Below are 18,815 nucleotides of genomic sequence, written 5' to 3' on the forward strand. Positions count from 1 at the left end.
GATGGCCTTTTCTTGTCGTCAGACCTCCTGAAGAAGTTCAGGCTCGAGCAGGTGAGTGCAGGAAAATGCAGAGGAGCAGATGGATGGCGTCTAGGAGAAGAGGAAAAGGGGAAAGGGTTGCTTGTACTCAATTTGTTCAGCTGGAGCAGAGGGAACAGAGCTGTGACCAGCAGTCCATGGGTATGACCTGAGCATTCGAAATTGGTCTGAGCTGCTCGTGAACTTTTCAGCCTATCCAATATTTTTCCTTGATCCCTATGAGAGTTAGGCACATCCTCGTAAAATTTAAAGATTGTTCGACCTCGGGAAGTACCCGAAAGAATTTTTCTTCAACAGCTGGCCAACACTAGGATATTTGGTTCCGATCTGTGGGGAAACCTCTAATTCTATACTAATCTAGCCTAAAACGCATCCCATTTTTCTTGATTTTCTGAATCTTCAGTGAATTGGCAATCCAATGACGTTGGTCATGCTTGAAAATACGAAGAATTGAATTTTTTTATGAATTTTCTCCCTCGACTAGCAGAGTCTGTCCCGGTTTAACTGTTTTGCGCATGGTGTGCTCAAAAACTCAGAACTCTCTCTCCGTATTGAATCTTGGGATGACTGACCCGTCATATCGAACCTAACTCGATTTCCTAGGTCAATCACATGAAATTCACCCTTTTAGGTTCAGGATTGATCGAGATATGATGCGTCGAATTCCGTGCTCAAGCTGCTATATTCACTGTTTAGGCACCCAAATCCAACGAATTTCATCTCTTTGTTCAAATGGGCTCTCGACGTGATTTTTGTGTTGAAATGTCCCCGACTCACCAAACCTTGATCTAAAAATATCGAACTTGGCTCTAGGATCCATGAAAATAGTCGTTCTCACCGAAGAAAATGATACAGAGACGTGATTTCCTCTTTGTCAACTACTTTTGGTTCGAATATTGATAATTCGTGCCTTACTCTTCGGGATCAATTGTGTGTGCCGCAAAGTTTCATACGTTTCCCTCGCCATTTTTTGGTTAGAGTTTTGGGATCCTAGTTGATGTCTTGTCCTTGAGTCAGTGGACCAAAATGGGGTGCTGACACATAGTTCTTTGTGTCTTTAAACTGAAGTTAAACAAGACTGAGTTATTTGTCTGTCTTGTGTCGTAGTTAACTGTACATCAGTAGCATATACACCGATGTAAAAGCAAGATACATCGGAATCTATGTTCTGCAAAACTTGCAGACAAAATTGTTTCCAGAAAAAAAGATACATCAGTAAAAGCAAGACTAGATGTACCGGTGTTACTGCACAGTTGTTGGACTGTGCTCAGTTGGTCGGTGTTAGTGCTCAATGCTCGGTGCTCGGTGCTCAGTACTCTGTGCTCGGTGCTCAGTGCAAAGTGGTCAGTGCTTGCACAGATCAGTTACCAATAGTGCAACAGTTCAGTTGCAAAGTAAGATATAAATGTCATTCAATTGGTGAAGATGTAACAAATGATATCAACAATGGCTCTTCATTAGATATTGCTATAAAATAGGTACATTCAGTTTATGCATGCAGAGCATCCAAAAAAAAACAAACCCAACTCCTAAGCACTATCTACCCGTGCCAGACCACCAATACCAGCACTCCAACACATTGATCAACTACCAACACAATGATCAACCCTACAGATTGATCAACTCCAACGCCCACTTCCATCACAGCAACCCAAAAGCACTTCCACTGCACATTTACAGTCCAACCCACACCAAATAAGCCAGCTTACTTCCACAATTTCAATGCCAAAACGGTAACCAACAAAGTCAATATCAAACACAAAAGCCGTAACCTTTTCAACTGTAGCTCATTGGTGGCATTCCTCCTCCTAAGCTCATTGATCAACCTCTGATCAGGAGAGGAGTTTGACAAGCCAATTTCATCTTCCAATTGAAAATAACCATAGTTGAGACCTTTGTTCCTCCACTGTGGGCAACGATAGAACACCCTACTAGGATTGCATTTGGTTTTTGAAATCATCCTCAGAGCTCTTCGCCCACAGTGACAGTAGATGTCTTCATTCCTATTACTGCTCTGATTGCTCTTTCTTCAACCGCAATCACAGAACCCATCATCTTCGTCATTGGACATGCTCAGATTGCTCATTCTCATGCTCTTGGGGTAGACGGCTGAATCCTCACGTAGTCGACGGTGATAACAACAGCTGCACTCTGATTGAGAATTGCAACTCAAGGTGCTCCAAATTGGGATCACAATCAGTTGAAGGATTTCGGGAATTTGTTGATTAGGGTTTACGATTCGATTGAAGGATTCTGGAAATTCGGGGCTTAGGGTTTACGATTCGATTGGAGGATTCTGGAAATTTGGGGATTAGGGTTTTAGATTCGATTGGACGATTTTGGAATTCAATTAGGGAATTTGGGGCTTAGGGTTTTCGATTGGATTACAAGAATTTCAGAATTTGGGGATTAGGGTTTTGAGAGGATTTGGGAATTTGGGGTTACATTCTGATTTCGCTCGTAAGAAGACTAAGGCAAGGACGAAGCCAATGTCGTTTTTTTGTAAGGTTGACAAACGATGACATTTTCGCGTTGGGGGGGTGGGGGAGGGGGAGGGGGGGAGGTGAGGACGGCAAGGCACGACGCCGTTTTTGTTTTTCGGTGTGCAGGTTACGAAACGACTTCGTTCAGTACCCACGTGGCATGAATTTGACGCCATTTGGGCCAACTCAGTTTCCACGTCAGCTTTCCATTCAATCACTTAACGATGGAACCAAACTGTTAGACGAAATTGAAATTGAGGGATCAAATTCCCGTTTTTGAAAATTCAGGTACTCAAGTGGTGGCTATTGAAAAATTAGAGGACTAAACTGTTAGTGGTCTCTATTTCGATTGAATCAGACTGGTGGGGGCTCATGAGACACTGCCGGTGACCACAGTCATGAGTGGGGTGGTCTACGGGAGCGCCACCACCCCTATTTAGACAGATCTCAGTCGAGATCTACTTTTGTTTTTTAATAAATAATTTTTAATTTTCTTTTAATTTAATTTAATTTTTTAATTTTCTTTTATTTATGTTTTTATCTTAATTATAATAATTTAAGTTAATTTATTTTTATTTTCCTATATTCTATTTGAATTTTCAAAACATTTTTTATATTTATTAATTTATTTTTAATTTAATCATTAAAATAATTTTTTATTTATTTGATTATTTTTATATTAAAATAATTTTATTTATATTTCTTTCATTTCTAATTTGTAAATCATCTTGTAGGAGTCATGTCATCAGAATATGACATGTCAACAACCACTTTAGCACAAAATTAACGACGTTAATCTAAATTTGTACCTAATTGTACTCACATGTTACATTTGCAATAATGTTTTACATTCAGTATAATTAATCTGATAAATTATATTTATTAATATTTTTACCTTGGGATTTTTAATCCATTTTTTTTTCTAGATATTGCATCATGAAGTATTTTGGAATCAACAACACTATAAGTTTTGAGAAACTCGTAAAACGTTGGTTAGAATTTCGTTCTTACTGGTACAATAACGTTGCCTATCGACAAATTTTGATATAGTTTTTATCTACTGTCCCAAGACAGTTCAAACAATAAAAAGAAATACGGAGATAAATGGATTAGTTTGTTCAATATTTACCTCGAACTTTGTAATTTTATTAAAAAGATCAATCTAGGGCAATAAATGATACCTAATAAATGTTATATCAAAATCAATTTTTTTTATAATTATGAAATTACCTTTTTCTCAAACAATCTTTTATATTTCTATTCTTTTTAGCAATAATTAATTTGAAATTGTATTATTTTGATGAATTGAAACTTTTACTATAACAAATATTCTACCTTAAAAAATTATATTTTTCACAATCTTGAATTTAAAATGTATTTTTTTTATTGCCACTATTGGAAGAAATTGTCTTTACTTTTACTCATTAATTAGTTGTTTATTTTTACTTTGAATTGAGGGAAAAAAATTGTAAAATAATATTTTTGAGGTGTTTTATGTGAAATTTTAATATAATAATAATAATTATTATATATAGAATAATAATACATATGTCTACTTGTCTTCGTGCTTCTCATTTTGATAGTTGGATAAGGGTTTGCCGAATAGAGATATTATTATTCATAATCAATTTCCCATTTTTTTATGGAAGTTACTTGAATTTACTACATGTGGCATACGTAAAACCAATGAATTAGAAGCTCCCATTTTAACTTCTATATAATGCGAACGGCCTAGCAATTATATATTATACTAGTTCATCGAACCCGTGCATTGCACGGATGTTCTAAAGAAATTTTCATTATAAAAATTTAAATATGAAAATTTGTTTAAATTTATTATTCATATGAACATATAAAAGTTTATCTTTTACATTGTATAAATTTTATTATAGTAAAATCAAACTTGTGATAGAAGATTATATATCAAACATATATGCAAAGTTCTTAAGGAATCAATATAACATATACATCATTGTAATTACCAATTTAATTTCTAGATCAATTTATTTAAAATTTGAATACTTTTAGGTCAAATCTATAGTTTTATTTGATGAAAGAATAATAATCTTGAGCTTATAAAAACTTTTAAACTTCATTATTTGCTTGTGTTCTTTATTATAAATTTGAAATTCTGTAAATTTGAATACTTTAAGATAAAATAACTCAATCCCTTGAATGAAAAATTTATTTAATTTAGCTTTTATAAAATTAGTTATAATTCTTAAAATTCTTAAATTGATTTTAAGTTTATATAATTATAAATGACTTCTTATTTTCTTAGTTATGAATATATTTATTTATTAATGAAATGACAATAAGTGATTGAAAATTTGAAATATTCTCTTCTTTGAGTATTTTCTTTATATTCATATATTATTAATAATAATATTATTAACTATTATCTTTTAATTTCTATATAGTATATTAACACATGAATTAATATTGGATTTACTATTTTGCCTCTATTTATTAGGGTGTTGTCAACCATTGTTATCAGAATCAGACCAGACCGGCCGGATCGAGAACTAGCACCATGTCCGGTCTAGTCTACTTAAAAATTCAAATTGGATTTGAATCGCCGGACCCATTGAATCGGCAGATTTCGAGCAAAATCTCTTTGAACCGGCCAGTTCTGGATTTGCTGTTTGTGTCTAAAAATGTTCAAAATTATTATGCTTGAGGCAGGATTCAACCTCCTAACGTCTCACTAGCCACCTCTACACCACTCACTAACCACACAAGCCATGCTTCTCATTTGGTTTATGTACTCCAGTTTAAAACTTTTATATTATTGAATAACCTTGTAAATTTTTTGAATTGGTGTATGTTATAAATTGATTTTCTTAATAATATAGCTAAAATTTACATTTTAATTAAACGTGCGGTCCGATCCATTGAACCCTCGGTTGGATCGGTAAACCCATAAACCCATGTTTCTTCCAGTTCAATGTCTGGTCCAGTTTTGACAACACTATTATCAACTTTATATATATTAATAGATAGATTTATATAATATTATAAAAATTCATAACTCTCGTACTTAAGTGATTTGAAATAGTAGCTTCTATTTTCATATTTTTTTTAGTAAAAAATTTACTATTATACTCCTATTTATTATGGCCTAATGAAGTTTATATAATATTTAGATGGTAAATTGCATCGGTGATCCAAAAGATTTCATGAATATTTCAAGTTGGTCTAAAATATTTTTTTTGGTAACTTGTTGGTACAAAAAGTTTTAAAACCATTTCAATGTAGTACATTTCGTCAATTGCTTCTGACGCCGTTAACATTTTGCTGACGTGGTGTGTCATATGTGTCACTTTTGTTACGTGGAACCAATAATAGTGCGCTACGTCATTTAAGAGAAAATAAAATTTTAAAAAGTCCAATAAAATACAAAAAATAATAAAAAATAATTAAAATAGTAAAAATTATAAAAAAAAAATTTATAAAAATTTTAAAAAATAAAAAATATTAAATTATTTTTAAAATTTTTAATTATTAAATTTTTTAAAAATAATTTAAAATTTTTTAAAAATAATTTAATATTAATATTTAAATAAAATTTTAAATTAAATTAAAAATAATTAAAATTATTTAAAATTAAAAATTAAAATTTAAAATTAAAGTTTTAAATTATTTTTAAAAGTTTTTAAAATTTAAAATTATTTTTAGAATTATTTTTAAAGTTTTTTATTTTTATTTTTAATAGTTTTTTAAAAATTTTAAAATATTTTTTTTATTTTTTCTAAATGTTTACTAATTTTTGTATTTTTTTATATTTTTATTGGACTTTTTCAAATTTTATTTTCTCTTAAATGACGTGGCGCACTATGATTGGTTCCACGTAACAAAAGTGACACATAGGACGCGCCACGTTAGCAAAATGTTAACGGCATCATGGGCAATTGACGGAATGTACTATATTGAAATGGTTTTGAAACTTTTTGTACTAACAAGTTACCAAAAAAATATTTTGGATAAACTTGAAGCATTCATGAAATTTTTTGGATCACCGGTGCAATTAATCCAATATTTAGATATAGATAGATACCGTGCTTGCGGAGATCCGATCTGGGTTCGGATCGGGTTGATGGACCCTCCTCCTAGTCTCAAAATCAGACAAACACGAGAGCAGTTCCTGATAATGTTCTGCATGATCATATCTGGATTTCAGCCGCACAAGCAATGCCACGTGGACCACTGGGCTTCACTAATCCCAGATACCATTTTTCTGCGGGGGCAATATTTGGAGACAGCAGACACAAAAGAGTTGGTCGTTATTCGAAGCAGAGGAAGAAAGAGAGCTTAGCAAGCAGCTGTAACCATTGGAGAAATGGCAGCCTCAATGATGTCCGCAGTGAGCCTGAAGCCGGCCCCCTTCACGGTGGAGAGATCGGCAGCGAGGGGACTGCCTTCGCTCGCACGGACATCGACCCTCAAGGTCCAGGCCAGCGGTGGCAAGAAGATCAAGACCGACAAACCTTACGGTACTACTATATGTCCAGAAGAAACCATGTCATATTTTTATTAATTTTGTTCATTGTTTTGCACCATATGGTTGGGAATTATGCATAGCAGTAGGAATACGAAACTCAGTTTTCGAATTATGCATAGCAGTAGGAACTAATAAGGATGTGTGTTCTAGTGGTACTATTGTGTTTCTCTGAAAAAAAACTAGTGAAAGTGAGGGCATGTAATGCGCAGGAATCAATGGAGGCATGAGCCTCAGGGATGGCCAGGACGCATCCGGCAGGAAGTCCAAAGTTTGTTCTTTCTCTATGGACTTGTTTATTTGTTATGACGTGATAGTCTCCATCATCTTATAGCGATAACCCTCGCAATTCCTTAATGTGTGAATGACTTTTGAATTTAGGGAAAGGGTGTGTACCAATTCGTTGACAAGTACGGTGCTAATGTCGATGGTTACAGGTATGCAACGGCTTCTTCTTTCCTTTACTCAGCTTGGTAGATGAATACAGATCTTGGATAGACAGACTAAATAGATCGATACAGAGTCTTACATGATATGTATGCGCTATACATAATGCTGGTGAATGGTGTTTCTGCAGTCCCATCTTCAACACTGATGATTGGTCCCCGAGCGGTGATGTTTATGTTGGTGGTAAGTCGTAGACTCAGATCCCTCTTCTTCAACCATTAAGCCCTCTTCCACTATCCAATTAGCAACATCATCAATCATAACTCGGATGAGCGCTTGCTCTTGTCTTGAATTTATTTAATCGCAGGAACAACCGGGTTGGCCATTTGGGCAGTTACCCTGCTGGGTATACTCGCCGGAGGAGCTCTTCTTGTCTACAACACCAGTGCCTTGTCTCAGTAGAAGAAGATATTAATGCCTCGTCCCCTTCTTTAGTTCCCTCCTAAGTCCTCGTGTTCAAAACAAGACCTCTCTCTGTAAAACACTCGAATTTCATGAAATTATGCATAAGATTCCTATGTTACGTATACATGTCTGTCTAGTTACTCTTGTAGTATTGTGGCATTGGTTCCATGCTTGTTATCTGCTCCTCTATGCATGCATCTAAAACCTTTAGGCCTCGTTTGGATCTCGGGTTAGGAGGCTTATGGAGTGACGGGTCATGAAAGGTTATTAGGGTTATAGAGGGTTATTATATAATAATCCTCCATAATCTTACCTGACTTGGGATCCAAGCAAAATTTTAGAGGGTAAGTATGAAAAGTAGAGAAAACTAGTAGACTTCATGAGGAGACAATCCCTCTCTTTTTTAAATCGTCTTATGGAGATTCTATTTTAAAATTTATCCCTCTCTTTGTGTGAAGCGCATTCGATTTGGAGTAAAAGGTGGTAGGGCGACAGATTTGAGAGAGAATAAACTCCCGATTTTATAGAAAATTTGTAAATGGCGTGATATATTGATATATCTAGAAACTTCTATTGAAAGTACCTCATATTTTTATAGGGTTAATTACCAAAAAATACAAACTTTACACTTTGTTCCAATTTCAGTATAATTTTCATTTTAATCCTAACAATTCACCAACCATCGGTTAGTAACAATTATAACATGATGTCACATTTTCTATTAATAGAATTGCTGATGTGAGACTTGTCGGTGCCACTTGGCCCACATTGATTGCGCCTCAAATATTTTTCTAATGAAAGATACTCTGAAAATTTATTAAAAAAAAGAAAAAAATGGAAAACCACGACTAGGATTTCAATGGGGGAAGAAAAGGGGGAGGCCGGCGGTGGGGGCTTGCTCGACAGCCACCACCCCTCCAATTGGGACCTCCAGTGATCTCAACGGTCGACGGTGCCCCAAAGGGGCAGTAGTGGTCTCCAACGAGGCCCTCACCATCCGAATTAAGAAAAAAAATAATAAGTCAGAATCGGGAAAGGGAAGGAGGGAGCCGGAGATGAGAGCCTCAACGACAACCACCACCTCCCCAGTGGGGTCGTCAGAGACTTATGTGGTTATCAGCGGCCTCTATGGAGGCCAATGACACCGATTGGATGGAGCAATTGCCGCCAATGAAGCTCTTATTGTCAGCCCCCTTTCCTCTCAATTTTTTTTTAATCCGAGGAATAGGGGCCTCACCAAGGGTCACCATCGACCCTGTAGGGTTGCCAACAACCATTGAGGTTGCTGGTGATCCCAATCGAGGAGGTGATGGCCATCGGGCGCATCCATTGCCGATCTTCCCCTTACTCTTCCTCCATGAAACCCAATTAAGGTTTTCTTTTAAAAAAAAATTCAGAATATATTTATATTTAAAAATCTATTGGGACCTACTTAATGTGAGCCACATTAGCAATTCCATTTAAATTAACGAAAAATATGAGTTTGTACTTTGATACAAAACTAATAATTGATGAATTGTTTTTTTTCGGTGGATTAATAGTTGATAACTTGTTAGGATAAAAAAAGTCCAAGCTATTTGAAACAAAGCGTTTTTTTTTTCGATGGATTAATAGTTGATAACTTGTTAGGATAAAAAAAGTTCAGGCTATTTGAAACAAAGTGTAGAACTTTTTTTATTTTAGGAGAGTCGGGAGGTAATTTACCTAATTTTTATAAGGGTAAATTTCACAATATAATATGATATTTTAAAAATTTTCACCATATAATCCATATCATATTAATTTCACCAAATTACACTATATTATGAAATTTTTTCATAGCATAGCACAACGTCATTTTTTCTTCAATTCCTTAATAAAGAACTAACGTGGCCGACGTTGTGAACGCACCTTGAACATCTAGACTTTTTGTGGGTTCTGAAACTTTTCACAGTATAGCACGAAATTTGAAGAATTTTCACAATGTAGCACATATAGTATTAAGGATGAGCTCACAACGTCGGCCACGTCAACTCTCCGTTAATGAATTGATGGAAAATTGACGTCCTGCTATGCTATGAAAAAATTTCAAAATATTATGCAATTTGATGAAATTAATACGATATGTATTATCTATTTTTAAAATATCGAGTTGTACGGTGAAATCAATCATTTTTATAATGTTTTCCTTATTTACTCCCTTTCATCCTCCAATATGGACCTACACTCTGCAAGTGAGAAAGGACCCACCTCCACCTATGAACTCTTAAAATCGTTTTGCGATGGTCTTATAAGCCTCTTTTTCACTTTTGGACTATAATCTTCCTGGCAAAAGTCGAATTTAGATTAAAAGCTCCTCTGTCATCCCACGGCGTCAGGAATAATTAGCATTTAGAGAGTCTCCCATTGCCGCGCAGCACTGGCTTACGCCCCTGCGTGGAGATCAATAGGCAATTAGCGCATGGCAGCTATTGGATCTCACTTGGGCGCCGAGTTTTTTTTTTTTTTTTTTAAATCAAGCCGTTGGCAGCAACGGCTAGAAATGTGAGCGTTGTTGCCAACGGTTGGAAATTTGGCCGTTGGTCTCCGACTGATAGCGAAATTCAATATATTTTTTTAATTTTTGTTGCAATCTTTTTCATAAATTTTTCCTATAAATACCCACATAAATCCCAATTCAATTTCATCCCAAATTACTCACAATCTTCTTCTTCTTCTGCGAGCCAAAAAAAATAACGGATCCAAATCAATTTCCACAAAATTCGAACTTCTCCCGAGTTTTATATGTAAAATCCGAACTTTCTCTAAAATCCAAACTCTCATCCAAATCTGAATTTTCCCCTTCTAAATTATCATCATCCACATGCTCATCCGTATTATCATCATCCATATTTTGCTCCGTATTATGAATTTTAATTAATTTACATTTTTTATTATAATCATTTAAATCATTTTTAAATTTTTAGTACTTTTTAATTATACTTAATTAATTTAATTAATGAAAACTATTAAGAATATATATTAATTATATATGATAGTAGTTATATTCACTTAATTAATATGATATGTATGTGAGTCCAGACCAGAGACTTAAATTCAGAGACTTGTATTGGAGATGGTCTCTTAGCATTTGTTCCTCTTGAAGTGGTAAATCTAGAGGCCCCTGATGCATACATTTTCTAATAATTCTATAATGCGCGTATGAGCCTACCAGTAAGTTTCTATAGCCTTATAACAGTTGAAACGGGAGACATATATCCGGAGAACCCGTCCTCTTTTGCTCATAGCAAACTGTTATCTATTTATCGGATATGAGTTTTGCTCATAGCAAACTTTTAGAACTATCAGTGTCACATGTTGGATTATTAACGTCAAGTTCAACTGCAGGCGATTGCCATCTCAATTGTTGGATTTTTCTTCCTTTTCTTTTGGGTAAAGCAATTGTTCAAAATTTTAAGCAGGCGCAAGTAGAACTTCTACAGAAGAGAAGGGCTCGGCCCAATCAATGACAATTAATAAACTGAGTTTAAAAAAAAAAAAGTTTTTTAAAAGACAAAAAAAAAATTTGCAAATATGAGAAATTCACTTTTTAATCCTCAAAACTCAAATAGATTGACCCTCTTCCACTTCCTCTTCAGCCTTTTTCCATCTTCATCTTTAGCTTATTCCTCAACTGCCAGAGGAACAGATCCGGCCTACAATGACAACACAGACAAAAGTGAGATAGAGTTCCGAAAAATCAGAAGACTATACACAACAGTAGTCAACTTAAGCTATCACAGTATGTTGTTGGTTCATTACCAGCTTACGATACTTGAGGGCGTAGAACATCTCAAGGTACCGGCGGCTCTCAAGCCGATCAAGGTTCGACACATGCTTCCAGAACCCGTAAACAGCAGTCAGGTTCAGCAGCCTTTCCGAGTAAATTTGCCATGTATACCTGCAAAAGACGAGGATGAAACGAACCAATTACATCCATATCATAGGCATTGGCCTATCTTTTCTGCCTCATTGGGATGAAACAGGCCGTGAAATAATTCGTCAAAGTGTCAGCACTTACTTCTCCCGAATCCTCTGCATCGCGCCGCTGGAGATCTTATCCCAGTGGCTCGGGTCCGTCTTGCACTTCTCAAAGAACTCCACGAGAATCTCTGCAGCCTTATCCCCGTGGTACGGATCAATATGGAACCCTGACTTTCCATGCACGATGATCTCAGCTGGGCCACCATTACATGTCGCAAATGTAGGCAGCCCGCAAGTCATGGCCTCTACCACTGTCAGCCCAAAAGCCTCATAGAGGGCAGGCTGGACGAAAGCTCCCTTGGTGTCGCAAATGAACCTGTAGAGCTCTCCGTTCCTCACCCGATTCATTTGGGATGAAATCCACCGCAATTGGCCATTTAGTTTGTAGGTCTCAATGAGGCCGTACATCTTCTTCATCTCTGCCTGCTCCTCCAAGTCCTTGGACTCCTTCCTTCTGTCTCCTCCAACCACGACTAGGTTCACGAGCTCTCTCAGTTTAGTGTTCTTACCATACCATTCCACAAGCCCAGTGAGATTCTTCACTCGGTCCAGCCTTGCCATTGTGAACAGGATGGGCTTGTTCCGATCCTTCAGCATGCATCTATTTTCAAATAGAATCAACAAATAACCATAAATTAGTAGATGAACTCATATGTCCAAAACAGGACCAAACTAGAAACTGCGCCCCGGCCTATCCAATTGTTTGGTTTGTTGTGCTGCCAATTGAACATGTTAAATCATCGGATTCTTGTCTGCTGAATGGGACAGCGCTTGCTTTAAACCAGGCATCTTTCCCCCATTAAATTTATTAAATACATATCCAAAAGATTTAGGAAGGGCTAAAAATGGATTAGGAAATGTTAACTTACAAGTGCTCCGTGTTCTCTACTTGGCTGAAGAGAAGCTCTTCGATCTCGGGGTGGAAGGACTTCAGCCTCTTCTTCTCCTCAGTGTAGGGGAAGTAGATGCTCATATCGGCTCCAGGGGACACAATGTTGAACTTGGGATCAAAGACATCAATCCCGTGAACAACTCGATATAGTCCAGGAAGGGTGAAAGCCGTGTGGCTCTCATATTGTCCAACAGTATCCTTGCTGAAAAAAGGGACAACACGGCAACTAAGAGTCTGGTTCAGAAGAGTTTCACATTATTGTACGTATAAGCTCGGTCAGAGGACCATTACCTTCCAGCGATCTCCTGGAAGGTGCTGGTGATAATAAAGTCGGTGTGGTTCATGGCAATAAGATCAGCTGTGAACTGACAAGAGAAGTGATACTTCTCCTCAAACTTTTTCCAGTAGATATCTGACTCAGGGTACTTCGTCTTCTCGAGTGCATGGGCTATTGTGCACTGCAAAAGAGAGTGGTTAGTGCTTAGTTATTTGTCTGAAGTGGAAACTTTTGGACAAACTCCACAAGAGACTTTTCAGGGCTTTAATTACCTGTGTGACACTGAGCTTATGGGCTAACAAGGAAGCAACGATGTTTCCATCACTATAGTTTCCAATGATCAGATCAGGTTTGCCTTGCAATTCTTTACCAATCTCTTTGGAAACATCCTGAAAATTTGGACACAACGCATTAATCTTGAGATAGGTTCGGCAACAGCACTTATAGCCTGATCTTCCCACACAATCAAGCAGATAAAGTTCAAATGAGTATGGATAAAAAGACAAACCTCAGTGAAGGTTTCCAAATAAGGCCAGACTTCGAATCGTGAAATCCATTTTCGTACAATTCCTTTTTCATTTCTGAAGGGAACCCGAAGGATATGTGAATGCTCTGTTCCAAACACTTTCTCAAGCCGTTGGTTGCATGTGGTTCCAACAGCATCAGGAAGAAGACGAGTAATCTGAGGATGAAAAGCAGCATGAGCATGTTCTTGAATGAACTGGAAAACTCTATAAAGAAAAGGGAAATGAAAAGCAGAGAGGATCTTACGATGAGGATGCGAGGAGTAATATCAAGCCCTTGTTGCTTGATACGATGAAGCATCTCACTCTCCAAAGCACGGACTTGATCCAAGACGTAAACAACCTGCAAAGAACGGTTTTCGCCTCATCAATAACTTTTTCTTGATAGAAAAGAACTTTCCAAACCAAATGAAATTGGTCTGTGAAGTTCAACTTAATTCAATTGAATGTAACCATTACCCAGTACTCGAAGTCAACAACTAGTGCATTGTTTGAGCTAACTCTCAAGCTGTTTGATATTTACAACTAAATTGAATCAAAAGAAAACAAACTTATTTATTGCCTTTAGTATTTCTGAGTGTATGAATAAGCCAGCAGAGCTTGCTTGTTTTACCTGCCCGCCAGTGTCGGGGTACCCCAACACATTGTCCTGAGCAAAGTACCCATGAGGAGACATGATCACGACATTAAAGACCATCGGGATCCTTCCAAGGAACTTCTCGAGAGTGCACGGGTCAGGAGCCTCAAGAAGGTCGAGCAAGAGTCGGATCATTTCCAAAACACGCTCGGCAGTGTTGCCCCAGCCGCGCTCAAACCCGATCTCCTGGAACTTGTGCTCAAACTCAGAGTAGGGCGTACTGGGCTTGAGGGTGGACAGGTACTCCTCAGCCTTCCGTAGGACGCGTTGGAGGGAGAACACGTTCTGGATCCTCTCATTCACCATCATGTTCTGCTAAAAACATATATTTTGAGTGGATGATCGAATGATAATGCTTAATGTTACTAGGCATGACAATAAGTACCTTTCCTTTGTAGCAGTGAACTTGGAGAAACTCTAGTAAAGGGAGAAGGCTCTCCTTGTCATGGAAGAGTTTTGCAGAGAGGTGGCGGTTAAGGAACTCAACTCCATTCCCAATCGACTTAGAGAGAGTCGGACGTGGGAAAGAGGCGGTGAAGGGCTCAAAGTCCAACTCGAGCACAAAGTTACCATTCACGCTGAAACAATGGGAAAAATATAATCCATTTAAGATCAGGAAATTCCATGATCAACCATCGCAAGAAGTATATGATCACAAGAGTTGGACAAACAAGTAATAAATTACCTTCCATCGACGAGCTCTTCTTTGAAGTGAAGAAACTCGGAGACCCTCAGCTCTTCGAGGACGAGGGCGTGAATATTCACTCTGACGTACTCCCATACACCAGGCCTTGGACGAACAGCCAGGGCAATCCATGGAGGCAGCACAATTGCTTCCTACACATCACATGACAAGGACAAATTAACAACCACAAGAACCCACAACCAATGCCAAGAATCATGATCACGTATTGTCTAATAGATGGTACTCTGGCATTTGGTTTGCTAAGATTTAGTAATGGCGATACCGTTTTGAGATCCGATCTCGCCAGAACAAAATAAAGATGACAAGTCGGCGAGATCTACTAGTGAATGTGTCCAATGCTAACCAATTTTAGACTTTTAACATGATTCTGAGGGAGTGCTGGGTACCTGAGTGGATCTCAAGACTTCCCCAAAAGCACCCTGACTGAGCTTGTTCCTGTGCTCTTCGGGGATTGCCTCAAACTCAGCAATAAGCTGATGGTGCTGCAATATTCCCTTGCCCTTTGCTTCCACCCTATCAAAGATTACAACCCGACAATTCAACCAAACAGCATTATTTTCCGCTAATCAAGTAAATAAATCAAAGCAAACATCAAGAAAATTGAATTGAATTTCCACGAAGAAACCCAAAAAAGAAAATACAATATACGGTGTAACTGTACGTACCTTGAAAGGAAAGCCAAGACGTCATTGCGTTGGGCTAAGAGAGTCTGGTCCAAACGTTCACGGAGGCTGTGAACTCTAGTAAGCACACGCTCTCCCATCTCTGAATTTCTTATTAATAAATTAATAAAAATGAGATGATGAATGAGAACTAAATAAAAAGAAAAAAAATATTATTATTATTATTAATCATCAGAAAGTCAAGCTCTACTATCCTACCAATTAGGGATTTTTCCTTTTCCTCGGTCAGATATTACTAGTTAGGTATTATTTTTCTTTGAATTACGGGCCAATGGCCGAAAAGAAAATTAAGGTACATAGAAACGGGGCACGTAGACCCGACAACATGTAGTTTATGTCTTATGCAACCTATCCACATGTCCCACCATCGCCACAAGCCCATCTTATACATCTCACTATTAAAAATTAAATTATTTCGACAATATAGTTTTCTTCCGGTTAAAAAAACAAAAAGCCCAGGGGAGGTAAAAGGGGAAAAAAATAGCAACACGAAATCTCACCGAAGAGATCCGAACTCAAGACCTCTTAGTCTTAGATCGAGTCTTAGATCAAGAATGATGCAATTGTGTCGAACCCCTTTTCTCAATTATATGGCAATATATAGTCGAAAGAAAAAGAATGGGGGATATTGTAATTTGAGATTAAACAGAAAAGAAAAGAAAATTAATTTTTCATCTAATCTAATGTCTAAATTGAATGGGTCGATTGATCCCGCACCGCGTGGTCCGGTGCCAAACGTGGCATGCAAAAAAGCAAACATACATAAACACCCAGAGAGAGAGAGAGAGATCAGTCGGGTGAAAAAGGCTCACAGATGATAGGGTTGGTTGGATGGATAATCTCGATAATGCAATGCAATAGTAACCGACGAAGGGCAAGGGGGGGGGGAGAGAGAGAGAGAGAGAAGACAGTTTCTTGTTGGGTGGATAGATATATCTATGTATGAGGGTATTTATAATTATATATACAGTCGCGTGACACGAAGCTTATATAGATATAGATATAGATAGATATATAATAAGGAAACTGCATGCGGCGACTTGGAAAACAAGAAAAGTTTTGACCAAAAAAGGAACAGCAACATAAAAGTAAATTCCCGTGAACTCAGATGTACATTCTAGAATGCGAAAAATATAAAGATTGTGAGAGAGATATTAGCTACTCTCTCTCTCTCTCTCTCTCTCTCTCGAGGAAATTCATGTACTGTTAAGAATATTCAAAAAAATAAAATAAATGGGTATTCAAGTCCAGCACGTCGCCTCTCACCGGTGAGGTATCTTTGATTCCGGATCAAGGACGAGTGTAATAATATATTAATTATGTCAAAAGCAAGTGTCACTTAACTGCAAACTAATTTTTTCACTTTTTGAAAGAAAGAATAAACGATACTAAAGTTTCTCATATCATTATTATTCAGTATGAGAGATAGATCTTCCAAGTACCATGTACCCTGACCATATCTTGAATCCTAGGTGAAAAAATTAAAAAAGAAAATGATAAGAAAAAACTATATAAGAATACCTATAATTGTATGATGATATAGTAGGTGGGCCAAAAGATGACTAAATCGGGCCCATTGGCCCCAGCTTTGGGTGACGATCATTTGATCACCAGGAAGACTTTGGGCCCATTGGCCCCCGCTATGGGTGATGATCATCTGATCACCAGAAAGACTTTGAGGCGCCACCTACCGTAAAAGTTATGGCCACGGAGTTCGGGATACAAATATAAGATCATGCACTAGATGGTGCTCTTCGGGCCGATTGCTCAGATCAAGAACTGAAGACCCCTTAATTGTCGCTTAAAGTCTCGGTCTAGATCCACTGTCGGGTCATATTTTGTGCATGCATTATCACACTTGACCCGAGCTTCTCATCGGCGTAAACGCCATGCTGATCTGTTCTATGAACTAGCAGATCAGCGTGGCGATGAAAGTGCAAGCTCGGTAATGGCCACTAAATCAACACGCACAAAGCAAAACTTGATCGGGTATATGCATAAACGATATCAAAGCAAAATGTACCTTAAATGTTAGTGATCGAGCTGGGGAAAGGGAAACAGAGGATGAAGAGCAGCAGATCTTCGGCAAACTGAACGAACGCACCGCAATGGGACGGGAAAGGGATGAAGTCCGAGTAGGACACAAGGAGGGAATGCAAGAGAACGCAAATGGGTATGTGTGTGGTGAAATGAGCCAGGAGGTGCACCCTTTAAATACAAAATAAATAACTATGGGAGTTGCCCCATGGTTAGAGCTAGTCGACGCCCGAACGTGGTAAGTATCAGTCAACATGCAGAAAATATTAGATGAAATTATCTCATTAAAGTGATATGCGCAAATTTTAATCAAATATCAGAAAATATGTAAAAATAATAACATTGCATATTGAAATAATTACATAATATAATACTTTTATGTTAGTCTCACTTAATATTTTTTCCATTTCGATGCCTTGGAATTGAAAGAAATGGTGCCGCTGTTTCCGTGAAAAAGCCATGCATAATTACATCCCACCCGACCCCACTCAATCCAAATCCTGTGGGTTTCAATATTGCTTTCACAAAACCGCTTGTTCTGTCCCTCCCGGCATCTTTATATTATTTTACTCGTTTCCTTATCCACTAGTAAGAGCGATGCACAGGTTTTTGACATATATATATATATATATATATGTATGTATGTATATGTTCTATTCAAATTTGTACATCCCTTTTATGATCCTTCCGCCAAACGTAGCCGATCCCTCGAGGTTGCTTCTGACTCTCCTGGTTCCATCTTTCTTCAAAACCGTCTACGATGTTATAATCCCTTGGCCTTCCTTTTCATTGACTCCTCTCCAGCCCATTGAGGCTGTTTGAGAAACTCACTTCCATGTCGAATTAGTAGTTTTTAGGGGAGCGTAAAAAGGTAAATAAAGACCGTAGCAAAAAGCAAAGGACTCTCGGGACCTGAACGAGAGCGTTTTGAAATACTTTATAGAAGATGGATAATATTATTATATTATTATTGAAGTATTATTTGATATATATATATATATTCCGGTAGGTTTAATAAAAATTAAAAATTATATTCATAATTTAAGTTCATAAAATTAACATATAAAAAATACAATTATACAAAGATTACTCTTAATTCTTTGCTAGGTGAATTTTCTAATGAACAAATCAGAGATGTTTGCATAACTATATCGATTAATATATAAATTACTTGATTTCATTTTT

The 18,815-nt window shown here is 37.2% G+C and overlaps 2 protein-coding genes across 5 annotated transcripts; one reads left to right on the forward strand and one right to left on the reverse strand.

Annotated features, from left to right (window-relative positions):
• The first annotated feature begins 6,715 nt into the window (after positions 1-6,715).
• LOC116193615 (photosystem II 10 kDa polypeptide, chloroplastic-like) lies at positions 6,716-7,996 on the forward strand. The gene is made up of 5 exons (XM_031522357.1): positions 6,716-7,015; positions 7,233-7,291; positions 7,402-7,457; positions 7,598-7,650; positions 7,775-7,996. The coding sequence occupies exons 1-5, from the start codon at positions 6,862-6,864 to the stop codon at positions 7,867-7,869; spliced, it is 417 nt and encodes a 138-aa protein (XP_031378217.1). The 5' UTR covers positions 6,716-6,861; the 3' UTR covers positions 7,870-7,996.
• Positions 7,997-11,221: 3,225 nt separating this feature from the next.
• On the reverse strand, positions 11,222-17,791 carry LOC116197401 (sucrose synthase). 4 transcript variants are annotated; one of them, XM_031527544.1, is made up of 14 exons: positions 17,617-17,791; positions 15,576-15,675; positions 15,297-15,423; positions 14,890-15,041; positions 14,590-14,782; positions 14,181-14,516; positions 13,815-13,910; positions 13,552-13,725; positions 13,316-13,432; positions 13,058-13,224; positions 12,744-12,968; positions 11,912-12,475; positions 11,653-11,791; positions 11,222-11,546 (listed from the first exon to the last, which is right to left on the reverse strand). In XM_031527544.1, exons 2-14 carry the CDS (start codon positions 15,671-15,673, stop codon positions 11,514-11,516), a joined length of 2,421 nt encoding a protein of 806 aa, XP_031383404.1. In that variant the 5' UTR covers positions 15,674-15,675; positions 17,617-17,791; the 3' UTR covers positions 11,222-11,513. The 4 variants fall into 4 exon arrangements, with proteins under 4 accessions (XP_031383404.1, XP_031383405.1, XP_031383406.1 ...); XM_031527545.1 differs by having other exon boundaries at positions 15,576-15,683; XM_031527546.1 differs by lacking the exon at positions 17,617-17,791 and adding an exon at positions 16,406-16,540.
• Positions 17,792-18,815: the final 1,024 nt, after the last annotated feature.

The sequence above is a fragment of the Punica granatum genome, chromosome 2, assembly GCF_007655135.1.
Source record: "Punica granatum isolate Tunisia-2019 chromosome 2, ASM765513v2, whole genome shotgun sequence".
Classification (NCBI taxonomy): Eukaryota; Viridiplantae; Streptophyta; class Magnoliopsida; order Myrtales; family Lythraceae; genus Punica; species Punica granatum.

Coding starts and splice junctions, on each gene's coding strand:
- LOC116193615 (XM_031522357.1), top strand. CDS start 6,862: ATGGCAGCCTCAATGATGTCCGCAGTGAGCCTGAAGCCGGCCCCCTTC. Junction 7,016..7,232: donor CAAGACCGACAAACCTTACG/GTACTACTATAT, acceptor TGTAATGCGCAG/GAATCAATGGAGGCATGAGC. Junction 7,458..7,597: donor GCTAATGTCGATGGTTACAG/GTATGCAACGGC, acceptor GTGTTTCTGCAG/TCCCATCTTCAACACTGATG.
- LOC116197401 (XM_031527544.1), bottom strand. CDS start 15,673: ATGGGAGAGCGTGTGCTTACTAGAGTTCACAGCCTCCGTGAACGTTTG. Junction 13,433..13,551: donor ATTTGGAAACCTTCACTGAG/GTTTGTCTTTTT, acceptor CCAAATTTTCAG/GATGTTTCCAAAGAGATTGG. Junction 11,792..11,911: donor ATGCAGAGGATTCGGGAGAA/GTAAGTGCTGAC, acceptor CGTCTTTTGCAG/GTATACATGGCAAATTTACT.